At 42.8% G+C, this 17,104-nt stretch overlaps 1 protein-coding gene across 1 annotated transcript in view; it reads right to left on the bottom strand.

Moving 5' to 3' along the window:
• ahctf1 (AT hook containing transcription factor 1) overlaps nt 1–17,104 on the bottom strand; it is a 124,349-nt gene that overhangs the window by 84,747 nt on the left and 22,498 nt on the right. Inside the window, exons 3-7 of the mRNA XM_068045406.1 lie at nt 7,122–7,375; nt 3,563–3,743; nt 1,768–1,975; nt 1,397–1,513; nt 647–731 (exon numbers count right to left, since the gene is read on the bottom strand). Of these exons, the coding sequence (XP_067901507.1) occupies nt 647–731; nt 1,397–1,513; nt 1,768–1,975; nt 3,563–3,743; nt 7,122–7,375 (845 nt within the window). The remainder of the gene's footprint in view (nt 1–646; nt 732–1,396; nt 1,514–1,767; nt 1,976–3,562; nt 3,744–7,121; nt 7,376–17,104) is intronic.

Below are 17,104 nucleotides of genomic sequence, written 5' to 3'. Positions count from 1 at the left end.
TTGGAACAGATTTTCAAAGCATGTCCCCAGAACCTAGAGGTCTGCAAAATCAGACTTTCGATAATTGTTGACTTAACAGATTTATTTTATTCTATTTTGTATTATAGTATGTATGTATCTATCGATAATCTTTATATGCCTATATCTAAACCTTGTTTGCGAACCATGGACTTGGAGAAAGCAATGGCACTGAAGAATCATAAGACCTCTTCTGTCAACAGCTTCATATTATCCATAAAGTCTTCCATTCTCTTCTTCCTCACATTTCCTCCCCCCCTCACAAGAGCAAACCTGGGCCACAAGTCTATAAATCAGGTATAAGTGCGAATATACTTTGCATTTGCAACACTGCATAATGACTGATGCGCCAGATGCTCATGCACTGTATAGCTTGCTAGGAACGATGCATCACAATCAGAGGATCCATTTATTAAAAAGAAAACACAGCATAAAACAACTGGATTAGACTTTATTTTAGTTCTTAAAATTGCAAATATTTTTTTTAAAACATTAGCATTCAAATCTTTTCTCATTAATCTCACCCCCACAAACTCAAAAACTGGTATTTGTTCAACATTAACTTCGGTTACTTTTTGCATATGCATCAAAATATATGGTTCCATAGGAGGAATAAAATAATTTGTACCTCATAGAGGATTTGTCCCGAAGTCAAACACTTCCGATCGCCAAATGCCAACTGGAGTAGGTGCAGGCTTACCACATCTCCTTCGCTATGAACAAAACAAACAAGTAGCAAACTAACACCGTACCACCTTACCATTCTTTTCAATGTTTCTTGACCACAAAAACTACCCCCAACACTTGTAGACATGGCTTTAAACTACATATTTATAGCATGTACTTTAAAATGATGAGATTATAAAATGGATAAACAAAAACTAAAGATGAAATTTCTTCTGGAATATAAATTATTGGAGGATTTGGGTGGTGCAGTGGATTAGATGCTAGACTTTTACTTCTGAGTTAAGAATTCCAATATGATGCAGACTAATGAGCATTGTTTGTTGCTGTACTAGTTGTTTGAGAGAAGTCTTGGGTCTCAATCTCATTCCTACTGGGCAGAAAATTTCCCCTAGTTCAATGGGCCACACTATGACTACTGTAAGAAAGGTTTCAGTGAAACATTAGGGTTGCTTGCCTGCAACTGGGGCTGCGATGCACTGTTATAGCAAAGTATATGAGCTTTACACTGTACCCAACTGAGGAATGATAAATCTGTATACTTGAAGCTCAAAAATAAAGTTTTCCATGCTCAGCAATCAGCATCCATCACCTCAATGAGCAAAAAATGTACATTAAACATGAAATGCTCTCAAAAACCACATTGCAATATTTTTATTTGTATTATTTTTCACACATACTTATGGGCACTCACCCATCCTGAGCAGACTGTACAGCCCAAAGGTAACAGCAGTTCCGAGGATCATTCTCAGGTTCCTGAAAGGTGAATGCATAGACAGGCACTTTTCCTCCTTCCAACTGTGAGTAGTATCTGCACCAAGGAAAAAGTTTCAATCAAATCAACTATTTTACAGAAGTCAAGCATCTGTTGTTAATATTGTGTGGACCTGCTTCTTCAGAATCCCTCTGTCTTAGTTATACGAGTTGGTGAAACTGAATATGGCAAATTTTAGGGAACACCGGGGATCTATGAAGAGACCTCGAAAACTTTAAGTAGCACTGCCGAGAAGTTATGAGACAATCATGCAGAGTGAGTAAGCAAGATCTCAACTTCCTATTACTTACTCCTTTTTCAAAGTCTTCAGGTTCCAGAGCTGAACATAACCATTAGCAAAGCCAACTACCAACTGGTTTGTTCTGGGCACATAGCTCATTGCAGTAGCTGCTATTGCTGATGGACTCTGCAACTGGAAGCACAGGTGTCGTCCTTCCCTCATCACAGTTTCCCTCATTCGAGGGATTTCCGCAGGGGATCTATTGACCACTTCGAGATCTGAAAAAAGAGGTTGGTTAGAATACTGTTAGTGAAAATATTCTCAAGCCAATGTTTTAACACAGCAGAGTCTAACAGAAAGGTCTGGGTGGACAATCAGCTGATCAGACATTCAACATTTTATAAAAAAGGTCTTTCTAGAGTAATATTTACAAATATAAAATATTTTAACTTGTAGAACTAAAGCTAATAGTTGTTGACCACATTTTTTCCATTAAATATGAATATACAAAGGTAAATTTATGCTCCCGAGTCAGAATCGCATGACCACAGCCCCAGTAGTGAAGATCAACATGAGGAAAGAACAGCTTTGCTCTACGGTGTTCTTCAGAGATCTCAGGACAGTGCAGGGCCTGTCTCCCTACTTGGTTTATGCTAGTCAGGCACACATTAACGCATGGATCTACTGGACTCATGCTTAGGCACCCCGGCCAGGAGGAAAAAAAAAGCATGAGACCCCATCGCCCCAAATCATCTCTGGTGTTCCCACTTTCCAACAGCAGCAGCACCCAGAGTGTGGGAGACAAAAGCATTTTTTTAAAAAAAAAAAACGACCAAGCAAGCAGGGAAACCCAGCTTTCAGCATTCAACCTCAAAGAATCTCTCCCTGGCACATTTTCCATCAGTTATCACCGTCAGGGTGGAGAGAGAAGCAAGACTGAGATAATAACTGATACTTTACAATACATGTTACATTTTAAGGATGCCCCTAAGAATTGATACAAGGAAGCTGGCAACCCAAGGACTGGAAACATGAAAGGCTTGCAGGGCAGGAGGAGCAGTGGACTTTGTTATAATATATCGGGGTAGGGTTAAAATTTCCACTCATCCAGGACTGGATATCGGACAAGCAGTCTGACAACAGAGGTAGCGCTGAGGCAAAGAATGATGTTGTGTTTTCAGAAGATGTCGCCAAAGGATATCATGTAGATGTGAAATAATAGGGAGTCATGGATGGATCCTTGGGAGACTCAGTTAATGGTGTGTGAACAGGAAACCATCGCAGGAGATTCTCGGTCTACCACTAGATATACAAGGGTAAACCAAAGTACTAAATCAAATTGTAGCACCATAAAACTATAGTAATCCTTCAGTCTAATCCAATCCAAAGTTAATATGGACAAAGTAAAATAAGGGAAGCAAAGTGATATTAAAAGAGCAGAATATTTAACCGGAGAAGGGGTGGAGAATATCTTGGGTGGTTCGAATCAAGAACATTTACTCCCTGCAGCTCAATTTCATCGCTACCTACTAGCATTGGCAGTGTTGAATAAGCACCTAGCAAGAGTTTCTCTCTTTGAGAGAGTAGGGAGAGTGATGGCTATGTGCTCAAATTTTAAAAGTTTATTTTTTGTTTGGAAATGAAAAGTAAGATGACCAATAATTGCATAATAGTTATTTGGTGAATCTTTGCATACCACAGTGGCACCAAAGTAAATTGACTACTGGCAAGTAAAGTGTCACCCATGCATCAGGCCTATGCTGATAACTAGTAATAAATGTAAATTTCATGTTCTAATTCAAAGCACAAAGGAAGACAGATATTATTACTTCTATTCTTAGGCACAGTTGTGCAGTTCAATTTACCTGCTGGTTCTTGCTCACTTTGACTGCATGAGAAGTCATCCAAGCACAGATCGATAAGCAGAACGTGTCCAGTATCAGTTACAACAGCTACTATGCCAAAAAACCACCGCAGACTCTGATTCAAGCGCTGTGTGCTAGCAGTGGCACCTCCATGGTTAACTATTGGTTCAATTGCAGTCACCTGAGTTTAAAAAAAAAACACCCAATTGTGCACAATTTTCTTTTAAAATACTATATAATGGACCTGAAATCTTACATCAAAATGTTGAATAAAAAACAAAAATAAACTTAAGCTGATGGCATTAACAGATGCTATTCTTAATGTTGTATCTCAACATCTCGTGCCTTGCACCAGTGTCTTCTGTTCATTTTCATCTACTCCACATTTGGTTCTTAAGAAGCAATTTTTGGGATGGGGGAAAAAGAAAGGTATTGTTGCAGGTAGCAAGTGAGGTGAGCCCCTCCCTCCAGAATCCAAGTGATGCTTGGCAGCTGATCTATTGTTGCAATAATCTTCTTCTTCTTTGGCCTCCTTGTCTCGAGAGACAATGAGTAAGCGCCTGGAGGTGGTCAGTGGTTTGTGAAACAGTGCCTGGAGTGGCTATAAAAGGCCAATTCTAGAGTGACAGACTCTTCCACAGGTGCTGCAGATAAAATTGGTTGTCGGGGCTGTTACACAGTTGGCTCTCCCCTTGCGCTTGTCTTTTTTCCTGCCAACTGCTAAGTCTCTTTGACTCGCCGTACTTTAGCCCCGCCTTTATGGCTGCCTGCCAGCTCTGGCGATCGCTGGCAACTGACTCCCACGAACTGTGATCAATGTCACAGGACTTCATGTTGCGTTTGCAGACGTCTTTAAAGCGGAGACATGGACAGCTGGTGGGTCTGATACCAGTGACGAGCTCGCTGTACAATGTGCCCTTGGGGATCCTGCCATCTTCCATGCAGCTCACATGGCCAAGCCATCTCAAGGGCCACTGGCTCAGTAGGGTGTATATGCTGGGGATGTTGGCCGCCTCAAGGACTTCTGTGTTGGAGATATGGTCCTGCCACCTGATGCCAAGGATTCTCCAAAGGCAGCACAGATGGAATGAATTGAGACGTCGCTCTTGGCTGACATACGTTGTCCAGGCCTCGCTCCGTGTCAGTGCGCCATTTTCCACACCCTCTTGGCCAGTCTGGACATAGCAGTGGAAGCCTTCACCATGCGCTTGTTGGTTTCTGCATTGAGAGAGGTTACTGGTGATAGTTGAGCCTAGGTAGATGAACTCTTGAACCACTTCCAGAGCGTGGTCGCCAATACTGATGGATGGAGCATTTCTGACGTCCTGTCCCATGATGTTCGTTTTCTTGAGGCTGATGGTTAGGCCAAATTCATTGCAGGCAGCCGCAATCCTGTCGATGAGTCTCTGCAGACACTCTTCAGTGTAAGATGTTAATGCAGCATCGTCAGCAAAGAGATGAGGACTTGCAATAATAAAATCAGTAATATTCACCTGCCTTGCCCAGAAAGCACACATTTAAACTAAATTTCTTAAGTCGGGGTAAATATGAGTTCCAAACAAAACAAAAAAAAAAAAAAAAAAAAAAAAAAAAAAAAACTTACCACCATCTATTTTACAAGCTGAAAAATCCAGCTTATGCCACCTAAGAGTAAGTCTAGGTGATCCAAAGGGAGAACTGTGTGTAATATCACTAAGTGGTTTGATGCTGGGTATTGATTGACAATATGCCTGTCCTGCACCCTGTATAAAAAGGTACAATTTCCAGTAATGACCAAGTTCTTTTCCCAGAAACAACACTATGTATAAACAGTAGGAACTAAATTCTAATAATGTACACAATGGAATGGATGAGGTCAGAGTACAAAATATTACATAGTTAATATTTTAATAATCTTTTAGAAAGGAACCTTCTTAGAGATGCTACCCTGATCCTGACTAATATAAAGATGGAATTTTTCAACAAGATAAAATGTATATGAAAAGTAGCCACCAGAAATACATACATTCCTTAGTAGAAAGACTCAAAAGTAAATAACTTGTGTATTAATTCAAAAGGCATCTCATCATTGCCTATTAAAAACGAACCTTGAGGATGACAAGAAATTAAGTTGAATGACACTCAATTCCCGATTAGATGCTGGCAACATGGGACATTTCACAAATCATGACGTTTCACATGTAGAATATAAACCGGTTTTATTATCTTACTTAGTTCAATAGATGGAAATGTAAAAGGACAATGTAAATCTAGCATTCAAATTAAATAGGGAGTTCCATGATTTTGAACCAGCAATGATGAAGGAAAGACAATATAATTTCCAAGTAAGGATGGTGTGCGACTTAGAGGGGAAACTGGGAGACAGTGGTACTCTCTTGCACCTGCTACCTTGTCTTTCTAGGAAAGAGAAGTCACAAGTTTGAATGATACTGTCGAAGAAGTACCGGTGAGTTACTGCAGTATATCTTGTAGATAGTACAAACTATGGTGTGCTGGTAGAGCAGGGTAGAATGTCTAAGGTGATAGATGTGGTGCCAATCAAGTGGGCTGCTTTGTCCTGTATGATAACAAACTCCTTGAGTGTTGTTAGAGTTGCACTCATCCAAACAAGTGGAGAGCATTCCATCACACTCCTGACTTGTACCTTGTAAATAATTTATGTAGTTCTGAGGTTAACTTGGAACACTCCAAAGACTGGACAATTTAGCTTAGTTTAGAGATACAGCACTGAAACAGGCCCTTCGGCCCACCGAGTCTGTGCCGACCATCAACTACCCATTTACACTAATTCCATATTCCTACCACATCCCCACCTGTCTCTATATTTCCCTACCACCTACCTATACTAGGGGCAACTTATAATGGCCAATTTACCTATCAACCAGCAAGTCTTTTGGCTGTGGGAGGAAACCGGAGCACCCGGAGGAAACCCACGCAGACACAGGGAGAACTTGCAAACTCCACACAGGCAGTACCCAGAATTGAACCCGGGTCTCTGGAGCTGTGAGGCTGCGGTGCTAACCACTGCGCCACTGTGCCGCCCTGATGGAAAGGTTCTGGAGAGTCAGGAGACTAGTCACTTGTGACTGAATACTAAGCCTCTGACCTGCAATGTAAAGTGTCATGCACATGCAATGTTGAAATTTTTCCACTTTCCAAGCAAAGTGAGGTATATGAAAAGTAGGAATATCATTTTTGCAAAAGACGAAATTCATACTATTTTGGAAAGGAACAAAAATGGAATAGTCCTATCCCAAGTGAAAGAGGACAGTTGGTTGAAGGTTAAATAAAAAAAACTTTTCCTTGCAGTCTGTAAAGGGATGGAAATAACTATTGCTTAGTGCCCAGAGTTGAGAATGTGAAAATTGACAGGACAAATTTCAAACACATCCTTTCAGAAAAACAAATATATGTTGATAAATGCACATTTTTATTTCTTAACTGCAAGTGGAACAAACATTATTAAAATAGTTTAAGAACTCATTAAGCATGTGCCTAATCAATGTATACAGTAGATAAAAGGAGAGGGGACAGTGGTAAAAGGATTATAAAAATGTACCTTTCCAGGGAGAAACACTGCTTTAACCACTCTGGATACTGCAAGGTCATAAAGGCAGAGGATGCTACCTTCAGATTCTTTTAATCCTATCAATAATCCAGTTCTTTTCAACCAGCAAAACTCTTTTACAGCCAGAATGGTGGGAGGTTGTTCTCCAATTCCACGGAACCGATAGGCAGACAGTCGTTCACCTGTGACTGAGTTAAGCAGCTCCAAATGAGCACCACAAACTAGCCAGGACAATCCATTTCTACCTGAAAGAGGAACACAGTAGCTACATTTATTCTTGTAAATATAAATTTTTCTAAACAATTTACTTTGGTTTGTATGATCTAAAAACTGAACATAAAAGCAAGAAAACTAGATTTCCAATGTCCTTTAGGGAAGGAAAGTAGCTGTCCTTACCAGATCTGGTCCTATTTCTAACTTCAGTCCTACAGCATGTTTGAGTCTTGAACTGCCTACTGAAATGGACCAGCAAGCCACTCAGTTTGATCAAAACTGACTACAAAGAAAAAAAACCACCTTCACAGGGCAACTCGGGTTGGGCAATTTATGCAGGCTTTGCCAGTGGCACCCCACAAACTGAAACTGATTTTTAAAAAATGAAAAGCATAAGCAAGCACTGCCCTGGGCTGCGATGTGAAAATGCAAGCATTTGGCAGTTTCTAAGAGATTTCCTCAGAAATAGTGTCTCATTCCTTTAATTGTTTCAGGCAAATAAATCCTATTTCCCTTAACCTACAGTAGATAATAAATATCTATTTCCCTCACAAATCAGTAATGCTTAACTCTTTACATATTCTCAAGTGGGATGCAGTTCTTCACTTTCATTGTCCACCTGGTCATGGTATGTGAAATATATAAACCGATGAGATTAAACTAAATTTGTAACTTTCTTTCTTAACCAAAACAGCAGTCAGTATTGACTAAAAGATACTGTTCCAAATATTCATACTTAAATTAACGATTCCATCAGAACCTTCCTCTCAGCTTGAACAATGGTACGGTCATTCCAGAATTTCTGTTGATTATAGTAAATAATTTTTCTATCTGGTTTTATGTGGGTTCTGAGAAACAAATAAGAGCGCCGCTACAACCATTTACAAAACAAAGACTTAACCATATTTGTCACACATGAAACCTGCTGCATTCCAGATTATTTTCTTTCTCCATGAAAGTCACCTGAGGAAGAGTGAGCAGGTGAGCGAGGCAAAAAATGTGGGGGCTGGCAGTGTGAAAAGAGCAAGCATGATATCAAGCAGATATCAACTGTATTCTCAAACAAATGTTTTGAGAGTGCCCAACATTAGCTAAAATGCTAGAATGTTCACCTCCTAATTTGTGTCCTGGTTATACAATCTTCCACTGTATTTACACTCAGTGGCACAGAAGTGATAAAAAAAAGTGTATTATAGACCAAGTAAATCCCAAACAGCTGTAAGACATTAACTAAACCCCCCCCATCTCCAAGCAGACAACATATTATCTCTAAAGCACAGCTGGAGCTGAACGTTGGATGGAATTCATTACACATTATAATGTCACAAGGCACACTCTTATCCCTTATGCCAATTGCCATAACTATGCAAAGAAAGTTTGACTTCATCAATGCAGCCTTGATGCAAAGCATGTATGCAGTTATATCTTGAGAACTTACCATTCAATGAATTCTGAATGTGAATCAAGCCCTTATACTCTTTTGCATAATATAACCCAACATCAAAGTTCACCTGAGGAACATGGCCCATTAGACCCAGTACAAATTTGAAAACTGGGGGTCAAGAAAAAGTTATATGCTAGATCAAATAAAATAGGAGCACAGATTAAGGTCAGGTCTTCCTCAGACCCCACCCTTACAGTAAAGTTTGAATGCCACCTGATCTGAACACCTAGCTACAAAGAGAGACTGTAAACGTGACCTCTAAGCGACAGCACCAAAAACACCACAGGAACGGAGCTTGCCATTTTCAGTGTAAGTGACCTAATGGCATTACTTCTCTGAAGAACGAATAACTATGGAGAAGTCACCAGCTAGGAGCATTCCTTTCATTCGACAGAAGGAGGAAGCAATAGGAATTTAGAGTGAATGAGGAAAAAGTTAAAATACAACACAGCTGTTCACATCTACATGTCATGGTAGCAGTTTTCTCATAGGTTTGGAATTAGTGAAAGGATAATGAACATAAAGTAAACTTCTTAAAAGGCACTCTAGAAACAGTACACACTGCAGTAATAGCATGGTGCCTCTGAATTTTTTTTAAATTCGCTCATGGGATGAGGGCGTCGCTGGCTAGGCCGGCATTTATTGCACATCCCTAATTGCCCTTAAGATAGTGGTAAGCTTCCTTCTTGAACCGCTGCAGTCCCTGGGGTGTAGGTACACTCACAGTACTGTTAGTGAGGGAGTTCCAGGATTTTAACCCAGCAACAGTAAAGGAATGGTGATATAGTTTCAAGTCCGCCACAGGAGATTGGTTAGCAAAATTAAAGCACAAGGGACAGAAGGTAATATACTGGCATGGATTAAGGATTGGTTAACAGGAAGAAGACAGAGAGTAGGAATAAAACGGGTCATTCGTGCATTGGCAGGCTGTGACTAGTGGGATACCGCAGGTACCAGTGCTTGGGCCCCAGCTGTTCACAATATACATCAATGATTTGGATGTGGGGACCAAATGTAGTATTCCCAAGTTCACAGATAACACAAAACTAGGTGGGAATGTGTGTTGTGAGGAAGATGCAAAGTGGCTTCAAGGTGATTTGGACAGACTTAGTGAGTGGGCAAGAACGTGGCAGATGGAATATAATGTGGAAAAATGTGAGGTTACCACTTTGGTAGGAGGAACAGATGTGCAAAGTATTTCTTAAATGGTATGAGATTAGAAAGTATAGATGTACAAAGGGACCTGGGCGTCCATGTCAATAAGTCACTGAAAGCTAATATACAGGTGCAGCAAGCAATTAGGAAGGCTAATGGTATGTTCGCCTTCATCGCAAGAGGATTTGAGTACAGGAGTAGTGAAGTCTTGCTTCAATTGTATAGAACCTTGGTTAGACCGCACCTGAAGTACTGTGTGCAGCTTTGGTCCCCTTACCTTAGGAAGGATTTTATTGCCATCGGGGGATGCAACAAAGTTTCACCAGACTTATTTCCGGTATGGCGGGATGTCCTGTGAAGAGAGATTGGGGAAACTGGGTCTGTATTCTCTAGAGTTTCAAAGAATGAGAGGTCATCTCACTGAAACCTGAAAAATACTTAAAAGGGATAGAAAGGGTAGATGCAGCTAAGACATTTCCCCTGGTTGGGGAGTCTAGATCTAGGAGAAACAATTTCAAAATAAGGAGGAAGCCACTTAGGACAGAGATGAGGAGAAATCTTTACTCAGAGGAATCTTTGGAATTCTCTACCCCAGAGGGCTGTGGAAGCTCAGTCATTGAGCATGTTTAAAGCAGAGATTGCCAGATTTCTAAATACAAATGACAAGGCGATATGGGGATAGTGTGGGAAAAAGGCACTGAAGTGGACGATCAGCCATGATCATATTGAATAGCGGGGCAGGCTTGATGGGTTGAATGGTCTACTCCTGTTCCTATGTTCCTAAGTCAGGATGGTGTGTGGCTTGGAGGGGAACTTGCAGGTGGTGGTGTTCCCAATGCATCTGCTGCCCTTGTCCTTCTAGATGATGGAGGTCACGGGTTTGGAAGGTGCCGAAGGAGCCTTGGTGAGTTGCTGCAGTGCAGCTTGTAGATGGTACACACTGCTGCCACTGTGCGTTGGTGGTGAAGACAGCAAATTATGAAGGTGGTGGATGGGGTGCCAATCAAGTGGGCTGCTTTGTCCTGGATGGTGTTGAGCTTCTTGAGTGTTGTTGGAGCTGTACTCATCCAGGCAAGTGGAGAGTATTCCATCACACTCCTGATTTGTGCCTTGTAGATGGTGGCCAGGCTTTGGGAAGTCAGGAGGGGAGCTGGTCACCACAGAATTCCCAGCCTCTGACCTATTTTTGTAGCCACAGTATTTATGTGGCTGGTCCAGTTCAGTTTCTGGTCAATGGTAACACCCAAGATGTTGATAGTGGAGGATTCAGCAATGGTAATGCTATTGAACATTAAGGGGAGATGGTTAGATGCTCTCTTGTTTGAGATAGTCATTGCCTGGCACTTATGTAGCATGAATGTTACTTGCCACTTATCAGCCCAAGCCTGGACATTGTCCAGGTCATGCTGCCTATGGACACGGACTGCTTCATTATCTGAGGGGTTGTGAATGGTGCTGAACATTGTGCAATCATTAAGATCCCCGCTTCTGACCTTATGATGGAGGGAAGGTCATTGATGAAGCTGCTGAAGATGGTTGGGCCTAGGACACTACCCTGAGGAACTCCTGCAATGATGTCCTGGGACTGAGTTGATTGACCTCCAATAACCACACCATCTTCCTTTGTGCTAGGTATGACTCCAACCAGTGGAGACTTTTCCCCCTGATGCCCATTGACTCCAGTTTTGCTAGGGCTCCTTGATGCCGTACTCCGTCAAATGCTGTCTTGATGTAAAGGGCAGTCACTCTCACCTCACCTCTGAAGGTCGGCACTTTTGTCCATGTTTGGACAAAGGCTGTAATGAGGTCAGCAGCTGAGTGGCCCTAACGGAACCCAAACTAAGCATCAGTGAGCAAGTGCTGCTTGATCGCAGTCTCGACAACCCCTTCCGTCACTTTGCTGATGATTGGGAGTAGACTTCTAGGGCGGTAATTGGCCGGGTTGGCTTTGTCCTGCTTTTTGTGTGAACATACTTCGGCAATTTTCCACATTGCTGGGTAGATGCCGATGTTGTAGCTGTACTGGAACCATTTGGCTAGAGGCACAATTAGGTTCTGGAGTACAAGTCTTCAGTACTATTGCCGGAATGTTATCGGAGCCCATAGCCTTTGCAGTATCCAGTGCCTTCAGCCATTTCCTTATATCAGGTCAAGTGAATCAGATTAGAGAGATCCAGCACTGAAACAGGCCCTTCGGCCCCTGAGTCTGTGCTGACCAACAACCACCCATTTATACTAATCCTACATTAATCCCATATTCCCTGCCACATCCCCACCATTCTCCTACCACCTACCTACACTAAGGGCAATTTACAATGGCCAATTTACCTATCAACCTGCAAGTCTTTGGATGTGGGAGGAAACCGGAGCTCCCAGCGGAAACTCACGCGGTCACAGGGAGAACTTGCAAACTCCGCACAGGCAGCACCCAGAACTGAACCCGGGTCGCTGGAGCTGCGAGGCTGCAGTGCTAGCCACTGCGCGCCTGATGGTAATTGTAGAGTAGGGGTATACCAGGATTGGCTGAAGACTGGCATCTGGGGACTTTAGGAGGAGGCCGAGATGGATCATCCACTCAGCACTTATGGCTGAAGATGGATGCAAATGCTTCAGCCTTCTCTTTTGCACTAATGTGCTGGGCTCCCCCATCGTTGAGGATGGAGATGTTTGTGGAGCCTCCTCCTCCTTTTCTTTGTTTAATTGTCCACCACCATTCATGACTGGATGTGGCAGGACTGCAGAGCTTGGATCTGAGCCGTTGGTTGTGGGATCACTTAGCCTTGTCTATAACATGCTGCTTCTGCTGTTTGGCATGCAAGTAGTCCTGTCTTTAGCTTCACCAGGCTGGCAACTCATTTTTAGGTATGCCTAGTACTGCTCAGGCATGCTCTCCAGGGTTGGTCCCCTGGCTTGATGGTAATGGTAGAGTGGGGATATACCAGGCCATGAGGTTACAGATTGTGGCTGATGGTCCACAGCGCCTCATGGATGCCCAGTTTTCAGTTGCTAGATCTATTCGAGATCTACCCCATTTAGCACTGTGGTGGTGCCATGCAACACAATGGCGGATAGCCACAATGTAAAAACGGGACTTCATCTCCACAAGAACTGCGCGGTGGTCACTCCTATCAATACTATCATGGACAGATGCATCTACGATAGGTAGATTGGTGAGGACGAGGTCAAATAGGTTCTTCCCTCTTGTTGGTTCTCTCATCACCTGCCGCAGGTCTAGTCTAGCAGTTATGTCCTTTAGGATTCAGCCAGCTCGGTCAGCAGTGGTGCTACCGAGCCACTCTTGGTGATGAACATTGAAGTCACCCACCCAGGAGTACATTTTGTGCCCTTATTACCCTTAGTGCTTCTTCCAGTTGGTGTTCAACATGGAGAAGCACAGATTCATCAACCGAGGGTGGGGGGGGTGCGGTAGGGGGTAATCAGCAGGAAGTTTCCTTGCCCATGTTTGACCTGATGCCATGAGACTTCCCAGGGCAATTCCCTCCCGACTGTATACCACTGTGCTGCCACCTCTGGTGGGTCTGTCTTGCTGGTGGACTTCATGGGACCCAGAGTGAAAGTTGAGGACTCCCAGGGCAATTCCCTCCCGACTGAATACCACTGTGTCGCCATCGCTGGTGGGTCTGTCTTGCTGGTGGGACAGGGATGGTGGTGTCAGGGACATTGTCTATAAGGTATGATTGCATGAGTTATGATGACGTCAGGCTGTAGCTTGATTCGTTTGTGGGACAGCTCTCCTAATTTAGCCAGAAGGGTTGACAAGGCTGGGTTTGCCATTGTCATTTCCAGTGCCTAGGTCAATGCTGGGTGGTCTGTCCAGTTAAATTACTTTTCTTACACTTTGTTGCGGTTTAATACAACTGAGTGGCTTGCTAGGCCATTTCATAGGGCATTTAAGAGTCAACCACATTGCTGTGGATCCAGAGTCACACATAGGCAAGACCAGGTAAGACAACAGATTTCCTTCCCTGAAGGAAATTAGGTTTTTACATCAAACAATGGTTTCATGGTCACCATTAGACTAGCTTTTAATTCCAGATTTATTAAATTCAAATTTCACCATCTGCCATGGTGGGATTCGAACCCATGTTCTCAGAGCTTTAGCCTAGGCATCTCGATTACTAATCCAGTGACATTACCACTACGTCACCACCTCTCCATAATGTTCAGTCATATATTGGCTACCAGATTCCCTACAAAAATATCTAATCTCAGCAGCCAAGAGGTAATATATGCACTTAACTGATGACCCTCCAATATGAACATAGCTTTTAAAGTCTGAACTCACACTGTACAGCTACAAGGTAGCTCGGACAGACAATGCAAACAAACAGAAATAGCAATTACCCAAGAATTACTGGAATAATCCAGAGGCCCAGACTAATACTCCAGAGACACGAGTTCATATCCCACCATGACAGCTGAGGAATTTAAAATCAATGAATTAATGCATCTGGAATAAAATGCTAGTCTCATTAATAAAGAATATCAAACTACTGAATTGTCGTAAAAACCCATTTGGTTCACGAGTGTCCTTCGGGGAGGAAATCTGCTGTCCTTACTTGGTCTGGCCTACACGTGCATACAAACCCACAGATTAAGGTTGATCCTTAACCGACTTCTGAAACGTCCTACCAAGCTACTCAGTTGTATCAATCCATTACAGGAAAATTCAAGAATAAAACCGGATGGACAACCCAGCATTAACCTAGGAACTGGAATTGACAAAAGCACACCCTGCCCAAACAAACCTGCAAAGTCCTTGTCACTAACATCTGGGGACCTATGCCAAAATTGGAGAGCTATCCCACAGACTTGACAAACAGCTTGACATAGTTACACTCACTGAATCATACCCTCCAGCCAATATTCAAGACTCCTCCCTCAGCATCCCTGGGTATGCTCTGTCCCACCGCCAGGACAGACCTACCAGAGATGGCGGCACAACAGCATACAGTCGGGAGGCAATGGACCTGAGAATCAACATCGACTCCGGACCCCATGAAGTCTCATGGCATCAAGTCAAACATGAGCAAGGAAACCTCCTGCTAATTACCACCTATCACTCTCCCTCAGCTAATGATTAGTGCTCCTCCATGTTGAAAATGACTTGCAAGCAGCACTGTGGGTAGCAAGAATATACTGTGGATGGAGTCATACCTAGCACAAAGGAAAGGTGGTTGTGGTTGTTGGAGGCCAATCATTTCAACCCCAGGATATCGCTGCAGATGTTCCTCCGGGTTGGATCCTAGGTCCAATCACCTTCAGCTACTTCATCAATGACATTTCCTCCAACATAAACGTCAGAAGTGGGATTTTTGCTGATGATTGCAGAGTGTTCAGTATCATTCATAATTCCTCAGATACTGAAGTGGTCCGTGTCCTGCACAATGTTCAGGCTTGGGCTGATAAGTGCCAAGTGACATTCGCACCATACAAGTGGCAGGCAATGACTACCTCCAACAACAGAGAATCTAACTCCCATTCACTGACACACAATGGCTTTACCATCACTGAATCCCCCATCAACAACATCCTGGGCGTAACCATTGACCAGAAACTGAACTGGACCAGCCACATAAATATTCTGGCTACAAAAGCAGATCAGAGGCCGGGAATTGTGTGGAGAGTAACTTACCCCCAGACTCTCCGAAGCCTGTTCACCATCTACAAGGCACAAGTCAGGAGTGTGATGGAATACCCTCCACTTGGCTGGGTGACTGCAGTTCCAACAGCACTCAGGAAGCTCGACACCATCCAGGACAAAGCAAGCCGCTTGATCGGCACCCCATCCATTACCTTAAACATTTATTCCCTCCACCACTGGTGCAGAGTGGCAGCAGGGCACCACATACAAGATGCACTGCAGCCCCTCGCCAAGACTGCTTTAACGGCACCTTCCAAACCTGCGACCTTTAACACTTGCAAGGAGAAGGTCAGCAGATGCATGGGAACACCACCGCCTGCAAGCCCTCCTCCAAGTCACACACCATCCTGATTTGGAACTATATCACCGTTCCTTCACTGTCACTCGGTCAAAATCATGCAACTCCCTCCCTAACAGCACTGCAGGCGAACGTATACTACATGGACTGCAGTGGTTCAGAAGATTGCTCACCACCACCTGCTTAACGGTAATTAGGGATGGACAGTAAATGCTGGCCTTACTAGTGATGCTCACATCCCAAGAATGAAAGAAAAAAAATCTCCTATTGTGTTGCTCCTTTAATAAACCCTCAGTAATTCAGCATACTTAATTGTCAGTAGAGATACCATCATGAATCTTGATACTTTAGCAATTTTTTCAATTCAATAATGTACAACAACTTAGTTCCTTAAACAGAAACACAGTTACTGTTATACAGTAACTCATGTCACTTAATTTTCTGTAATTAGTGGCAAACAAAAAACAGGCATTTAACAGACACCTTCCATTCGTCTCTCCATTCCTCAGTCTGACTGGTCAACACTCCAGCCAGGAAAAGGATGGGTGGGGATGGTTCGGGGAAACCTGCTCACAGGAACATTGAGGTTGGCTTGTAAAGGAGGCCACACAGATTGGCTCTCGTCAACTCATTTCTCTTTTCCCATCTCCTAGATCACATCTCCCAGTGGGGAAGAATCTGCAGCTCAAAACTTCTTTGCAGCAACATGCAGAACTACACAAAGTAAAATTCCAGATGCAAAGCAGCAACCCATTATTGTGTGGCAGTTCTCCACTTCCAGCAAACAAAGCACTATCAATAGATAACATTGCACTGTTACCAGCAAGCAACACCATCAATGCCTTTTTTGTAGAAAAACGGACCAATTTCTAAAATATTCACATATTGATGAAATTCCAAGTGATGGAAAAAGAATGTGTAACTTAGTCACTATATTACTTAACTGCACTTAAGCTAATTCAGCTCTGTGCTCCCACCATCAGTATTTCACCTTAATCTTGAATAGAACAAAATGCTCACTGCAGACATAATTTTAAGTTTTAAAGGACAAAATCTATAATTATACCCTTTGATGTTTTTCATTGTTCAAGTGGACACAGTACGAAAATTTCACACACCCCCATACTTAAAATCTAATTATAAAACAGTGGAAATCTGTGAACTTTAATCACAATTATAGTTTGGCATGGAATAATTAT

The sequence above is a fragment of the Heterodontus francisci genome, chromosome 13 (assembly GCF_036365525.1).
Source record: "Heterodontus francisci isolate sHetFra1 chromosome 13, sHetFra1.hap1, whole genome shotgun sequence".
NCBI classification, from domain to species: Eukaryota; Metazoa; Chordata; class Chondrichthyes; order Heterodontiformes; family Heterodontidae; genus Heterodontus; species Heterodontus francisci.
The sequence above is the reverse complement of the archived record's forward strand: the minus strand, read 5'-3'. Positions and strand labels throughout refer to the sequence as shown.